This window comes from Ceratosolen solmsi, unplaced genomic scaffold (genome assembly GCF_000503995.2).
Source record: "Ceratosolen solmsi marchali unplaced genomic scaffold, CerSol_1.0 scaffold56, whole genome shotgun sequence".
Taxonomy (NCBI): Eukaryota; Metazoa; Arthropoda; class Insecta; order Hymenoptera; family Agaonidae; genus Ceratosolen; species Ceratosolen solmsi.
Genome location: NW_011948425.1, coordinates 5,456,839 through 5,463,699, shown reverse-complemented (window position 1 = coordinate 5,463,699; position 6,861 = coordinate 5,456,839). Strand labels below are relative to the sequence as shown.

Genomic DNA, 6,861 nt, shown 5'->3' with positions numbered 1-6,861 from the left:
CGCTATTGAATTATTCATGTAGAAAGAAATGGTAATTATAAAAAAAATATAATATTATATGAAAATATTGTTCTTATGAAATCCTTGAGAAAAGTAACTAAGAGTGGAATTAATGATAATATTAATATGTTTTGCAGACATAAGCTTCACAAAATTATAACGTTAAAAAATTATCTCAATTTTCATCGATTGTAATTGTTTATATATGAATAAATAGATTTTATAAATCAATTCAATGTAAATTATGTGATATTTTAATGTATTCGCAACCCAAAGAATTCTTTTCTTCAATTTGATAGTTTATTTAATATACTTACATCATAAACTGTTCAAAAGCCTTATTGCCTCTTGCTTTGCAGTTTGATCATCATCGTTTTTAGCTGGATATTGCGAAGCCATTTTCAAATACTTTAATGCATCCTCTTTTTTATTCAGTTTCAAACATGTTTTTCCAATCATTAAAAGATTATCGCTATAGAAGTTTGGATCAACGTTCTCAGCTTGTTCAAAATATCGTAGAGCCTCCTCGAATGGACAAGTTGGTGGCTCGGTAAATATTGTCGATGCTATTTTTCTTTGATACCAAGCTAAATCTGCTAGTTGATAACACCAAATACCTATCATATATAGCGTTGTCGCATCTCCAGGATTTAATTCAGATGCTCTCTAAAACGTTTGGTAAAAAAACATACATTTTTAAAACATACATTTTTAAATAAAAGTATCTCTTTAACTTACCATCATGTGTTTTTTAATATTGTATAGCTCTTTAATTTTTATTTTAATTCCTTCATAAGAGGTTTTCTTGTTTAATAAAATAGCGAACCATTTATGAACTGCCCAATGGTCTTCTTGTAAAGTAAGAGCTTGACATATCAAGTCATATGCTTCGTACACTAGCTTCTTTGCTTCCGAATCACTTATTATAAATTTTGATATCTTATACATTGCTCGACTCAATCGCCATAGTATTTCAACATCTTTATCATCCTAAAATATTAATTATAATAATTAGTTCAATTCAATTACTGATATATAATATATAAATAACAATGAATATCACCTTATAATTGTTTAGCAATTTATAAATTTCTGTGTAATCTTCTTGATCAAATAAAACATCAGCTTTGGCCAGAAGTATATCTCTTGTTGTTAAAGAAGATTTGTCCTCATTTTTTCTATTCGCAATACCCCATATGCTGGCAAAGTAAAATGGAATTGTCGGAGTTAAACTTTTATATTTTATTCTATGATTGTATTCCTAATTAATAAATAAATAAAACAATTGTAGTTGAAATACATTTTTATCAAATTAATAAACTTAAAAAATTTAGTATACAATTTTCAAATTAGCAATAACATAATATAATAATCGTTGCTGCATTATTTTACTCATAGCAATTCTTATGAATTTCGAAAACATTGTTACAAAATTATCATTTAAAAAGTAAAAATAATTTAATTTATTTAGCTATTAAAAATAATTATATAAACAGCTTATAATTGGTTATATTAACATTATATTTGATATGGCAATGTGATTGTTTATGGATACTTTGTATATTTGATTTTAATATATTTAATTGTTTCAACGTATGTGCATAATAAAAAATTGCATTTATTGAGAATTAACCTAACATATTATTTATAATCGTTCAATGTATCGATTATCGGTCATATAGAACTCTAATTCACAATGGAAATTTAAATCTAACCTGCATAGGTAATGTGAACAGGATTAGGATATTTCTTATACTATTTACTTTTTATTAAGATAGAATTATTATTAAATAAAGGAAGATGGTTCATATTCCTACATCGATTGTATGGGTAAGTGCGTTGGGTTCTATATCAGGAGCTGCTTACATTATTAAGTAAGTATCATTAATATATTAATAAATATATATAAATAGTGTGTATATATATATATATATATATATATATATATAAATGATTGATGTATTAATTTATTCTTTAATAATCGATATTGTTATTTATTCTGTATTTAATCATAGTAATTTATGCCATATATTTGCAATTAAATTAAAATTATTTTAGGAGTTATTCGCAAGGAGAATTGTATACTGGAGATGAAAAATTAACTAATAAAGTAGTCATTGTCACCGGAGCTAATACTGGTATTGGAAAAGAAGTAGCACATGATTTAGCGAAACGAGATGCAAAAGTTATTATGGCATGTCGTGACTTAAATAAATGTGAGCAGGTATGGAAGTACGTTTTATTAAGTTAACCTCATCAAGATGAAAATATTTTTAAAGATAAAATGAATTTGTTTTTCAGGCAAGGGAAGAAATAGTTTTTAATACCAAAAATAAATATGTTTATTGTAGAGAATGTGATTTATCATCGCAAGAAAGCATTCGAAAATTTGTAACTCGTTTTAAACAAGGTAATATGACTGGTAGAATTTTCAAGATTATAGCATTTTTGATGAAAACATAACTTATAATTTCATTAAAATTAATCTATAACTTTTACGTAGTTATAATATATATATATATACATATGAAAAAGAAACGAAATGGAATAAAATATATTTCAGTTATTTTTGATTGGAAAAGTATTCATAAGTATTCAAAAGTATATATTTTTAAATGTATTTTAATGTATTAAGATAAAGCGAGTTTTGACGACTTTTAATGGATTATTTTGAAAATGAAAAAAAACAATGAAATCAAAAGTTATATGAATTTGTTTATACGTATTTTTATGTACAATAGTGTTTTATAATATGGATATTGATTGTTTAATTTAAAATAAAATTAATTAATTCTCACAGAGCATTCAAATTTACATATTCTTATAAATAATGCTGGCGTGATGAGATGCCCATTAACTTATACAAAAGAAGGAATTGAAATGCAAATTGGAGTTAATCATATGGGCCATTTTCTTTTGACGAATTTGTTACTCGACTCTATTAAGAAATCAGCCCCTGCACGAATTGTAACAGTAACAAGCTTAGCTCATCTGCGAGGAAAAATGAACATATCGGATTTGAATAGCGATAGCAAATATGATCCTGGCGTTGCTTACGCGCAAAGTAAATTAGCAAATGTTCTTTTCACGGTAGAATTATCCAAAAGATTAAAAGGTATCTGACCTATTATACATTCTTATGAAGCGCTCTTTTTTAAGTTCTCCGCATAATAACTCAATGAATTTTAGGTACTGGAGTAACTGCAAATTCCGTACATCCTGGTATTGTAGATACGGAAATTACTAGACATATGGCTTATATTAATAGTAAACTAAGTTTAATTTTCTTAAAACCCTTTTTGTGGCCATTTATAAAGACTCCGAAATATGGAGCACAATCAGTTTTATATACCGCCTTAAGCCCTGAATTAGATAATGTATCTGGCAAATATATAAGGTTGGATAAATAAGTAATTATATTTACTAGTAATTTTATTGTACAAAATATTACAAATTTTTTTATTATAGTAATATGGCTGTGAGTGAAGCATCTAAAGTTATAAATAGAGAAAATGTACTCTCATGGCTGTGGAAGACAAGTGTGTTATGGACGAATTTGGAAGAAACAAGTACGGAATAAAGTATATATGTAGAGACATTTTTATAATAAAGTAGATTTTATTAATTTAACTTTGGCTGACTGTAAATAAAGAGCTGGAAACTTTAAATCAAATGGATGTTTGTCAGTTATATCATTTAGTATTTGATGCTGTCAATACAATTTTTACAGTTTCCACTCATAAGAATTCATTATTGAATAATAAAGTTTGCATAATTCATAATGATTGTATTAAATAATTATGTATTAATAATTCACCCAGGATACTTTACACTCGCATTAAGCAATGCATTCAAATATAAATTTCAAGTAATTAGGAGCATAATTAGGATCCTTGTATAATAATCGCATGTAAAATCTTATACAAAAATTTAATTAATTGAATTAAGAAGAAAGTATCGCTAAAGCTCTGTATATCTTATTAAATCAGCATAAATAGTAATGACCGTTATAAAATTACTGTTTCAAGTGAAAAAAATTATGTGTAATACCTTTTAATAATCTACTCGTGTACTTTATTATACCAATGAGACTTACTTCACTTTCACCGAAACTTTTTATTACTTAAAGCTTTTGCCTAAATTTAAATCATCGATGAAAACATCGCAGTTTCTCCGATTTTAATTACTACATTGAATATTCTATCTTATTCGGAAGCCTGTAATTTAAATATTAATAAATAAATTATGAGATAATTACGTACAATTTCAAATCTAAATATATAAGAAGATTAAATAAGCAGACGAAAGACCGGTGTCCTGTTAAATATTTTACCAAGATAATTCATAATAAAATGCATTTCAAAAACTTTCTCTTTTTAAATAGATGGCAAATAATTTTAGTTAATTATTACTGATTAATATTTAGAAATTTTTTTATCATCGTGAGTCGATCTACCTTGAGAAAAGTTGGACGTGCCAGATAAGATTAAATTTTGATTGAATTTTTCATTCGCAATATTTATACTTAAAAATCTGTTTCAGTTTAGTACAGTTTTCTGACACATATAATTATTGTAAATAATAAGGCAAACTTTTAAAATTTTATTATATAACTAATACTTAAACGCGATTAATTGTGCTAGTTTTAAATGAAAAAATCATTTCTAAATAATTATATAAAATATAATTTTGTAGTTGTTAAAAAATAAGTTATACTATTTAGCCAATAACATTTATTTATGAGTGGGATTGTTTTAAATTGGACGCAATGTTGTTGGACCTTTTACACTTTGATTTTTACAATAGTAGAGTACAAATGATCTCAAGCATTATTAATAATAAATTATTATAAGTATATTTTTCGTAGCTTTGTGCTTTCGTAGAGTTTAGATAAAGTAGAAATCTATTGAGTAAATATCGTATTGAGCGTATGTTATGTTAGATGGCGAATTATTGACAATTTGTAAGTAAAACATAAAGTTAGTATATTGTAATTTTTAATAGCGATATTATTTAATATATTATTTGGATATATATATATAAAAAAAGAAAAAAAAAAAACAATAATAAAAATGACCTTATTAAAGAAAGTTTATTTCTATAATAACGAATTATTTATATAGGAAATATTGTACATGACTTTAAAGAGAATGGTGATATTTAAAAGTAGAGGAATAATAAAATTTATATTGATAATAATTGTAAAATTCAAGCTAAACAAGTATTATTTTTACTTTCATGACATTTTATAATAATAAAAGATGTCTTTGCAGTATCAGAGTTTATTGTAGTAATTAAAATTATTATTAAATTATTATGTACTATAATTATGTTTATTGTAATTGCAATTATTATTAAATGGTAATATAAATATTTTATAAATATAATAATTAATTTAATAAATATTGAATTTTTTAGTTAATTAATAATGACATATTATGAGTTATAATAGTATATGATTAATTCAGCTATAAAACATTATGATTCGTATAATGTATTCATAAAATGACTTGAAGCTATGCATTTTGTTCAGTTTAACTATAATATATTTACTATAAAAGTTTACAATATCAAATTCGCCTTAAGGTAATTGCATTTAAAAATCATATTCCAGACGTTTTATTTAAGATAATAAAAAAACTGTAAATGTCACTACGATAGAAATGCAGTATGTAAGTAAGAATAGAATCTATAATTTTCTCCTCTATGAACTATATTTACCGATAAAGTATTTACATTAAAATACATCACAAAATTATTAACATAATGTTTATTAAAGTGTAAATGTTAATTAACGTATATATATAGTAGGTACTTACATTACACGATTGAATTCCTATTGAGATGAATTTTTCCCATTCTAAGCATCTTTTAAATTTAAAACGACTTATGTAAAATAGTGCTGTAATTTCATACAATTATGAATATTTTTCACTTAGCGTTAAATAAAATTTTTAATTTACAAAAAAATCTATAAGCATATTGGAGCTTGTATTAAAATTTTATCTTTTTAAAGGTAATTTAAATCAAATTCCGGAATGCGGGATGATATACTATTTCATTTTTCTTCTTATATTTTACATGAATTCAGTGAATTTAGTTGCCAATTATCTTTTTCATAAAAAGTCGGCTTAGAGTAAGCGTTTAAGTGAAATACTTATTAATTAAAGTAAACAAATAATAACATTTACTCGATGTTCTTATCGAGGATTTTCATTTTTTAATTGCTTTTAGAGGTAATGTAGAAGATAATAAATGATAATTATAAGTTAATTTAGAATCAATAAAAGCATTTCTTTTTAAGGGAGGCCAAAAATTTTTACTAAAAAAACTCACTTTTTCTTAGACAATTAATTATCACAGAGTAATGGCTCATTAATCATATGGAAAATCATTCCCCCTCCCCCCCCCCAAACAATTCTCTACTGTGCATAAAATAAAAATTGTAATATTCTATTTACGTATCAATTCATTAATTATACAGCACAATTGCAGAATATTCAAGCTAACCAAAATATTAGTAAAATTATTGCAACTATACGATTTCTTAAGTATATTTTATCGATTACGAAAATTCTTTAAAATCTCTTAATCCACAAGTATATAATGGAAATATTTCAGTATAATAATTTTATGCGATACAAATTTTATCTATTATGCATTGTATACTTTTCCAGCATTAAGAATTATTAAATAAAATGCGTAATTATTTAAGTGGAAGGTAAAGATGAATTATTGGCCAATTTCGTTAATACTGGCAAGTGAAATTATGACTTGAATTTACATTGTCAAAATTAGTTTCATTCGGCTTCGTATTAAAAAAAAAAAAAAAAAAAAAAAAAAAAAAATGACATTTTTTCG

General features: G+C 24.4%; 2 protein-coding genes across 2 annotated transcripts; one reads left to right on the top strand and one right to left on the bottom strand.

Annotated features, from left to right (window-relative positions):
• Positions 1–318: 318 nt before the first annotated feature.
• On the bottom strand, positions 319–1,423 carry LOC105362922 (regulator of microtubule dynamics protein 1). Its single transcript, XM_011500465.1, has 4 exons — positions 1,340–1,423; positions 1,064–1,261; positions 739–990; positions 319–666 (listed from the first exon to the last, which is right to left on the bottom strand). Exons 1-4 carry the CDS (start codon positions 1,421–1,423, stop codon positions 319–321), a joined length of 882 nt encoding a protein of 293 aa, XP_011498767.1.
• A 286-nt stretch (positions 1,424–1,709) lies between these two features.
• On the top strand, positions 1,710–3,768 carry LOC105362921 (retinol dehydrogenase 13). Its single transcript, XM_011500464.1, has 6 exons — positions 1,710–1,874; positions 2,059–2,224; positions 2,302–2,410; positions 2,801–3,115; positions 3,190–3,397; positions 3,469–3,768. The coding sequence occupies exons 1-6, from the start codon at positions 1,801–1,803 to the stop codon at positions 3,578–3,580; spliced, it is 984 nt and encodes a 327-aa protein (XP_011498766.1). The 5' UTR covers positions 1,710–1,800; the 3' UTR covers positions 3,581–3,768.
• The last annotated feature ends 3,093 nt before the right edge of the window (positions 3,769–6,861 follow it).

Bases quoted from the DNA above. Each gene is read 5' to 3' on its own strand.
- LOC105362921 (XM_011500464.1), top strand. From the start codon at position 1,801: ATGGTTCATATTCCTACATCGATTGTATGGGTAAGTGCGTTGGGTTCT. The intron at 1,875-2,058 runs GTAAGTATCATT...AAATTATTTTAG, and splicing joins GGAGCTGCTTACATTATTAA to GAGTTATTCGCAAGGAGAAT. The intron at 3,398-3,468 runs GTTGGATAAATA...TTTTTATTATAG, and splicing joins GTATCTGGCAAATATATAAG to TAATATGGCTGTGAGTGAAG.
- LOC105362922 (XM_011500465.1), bottom strand. From the start codon at position 1,423: ATGTTTTCGAAATTCATAAGAATTGCTATGAGTAAAATAATGCAGCAA. The intron at 1,262-1,339 runs GTATACTAAATT...TTTATTAATTAG, and splicing joins TTATTGCTAATTTGAAAATT to GAATACAATCATAGAATAAA. The intron at 991-1,063 runs GTGATATTCATT...TTAATATTTTAG, and splicing joins AATTGCTAAACAATTATAAG to GATGATAAAGATGTTGAAAT.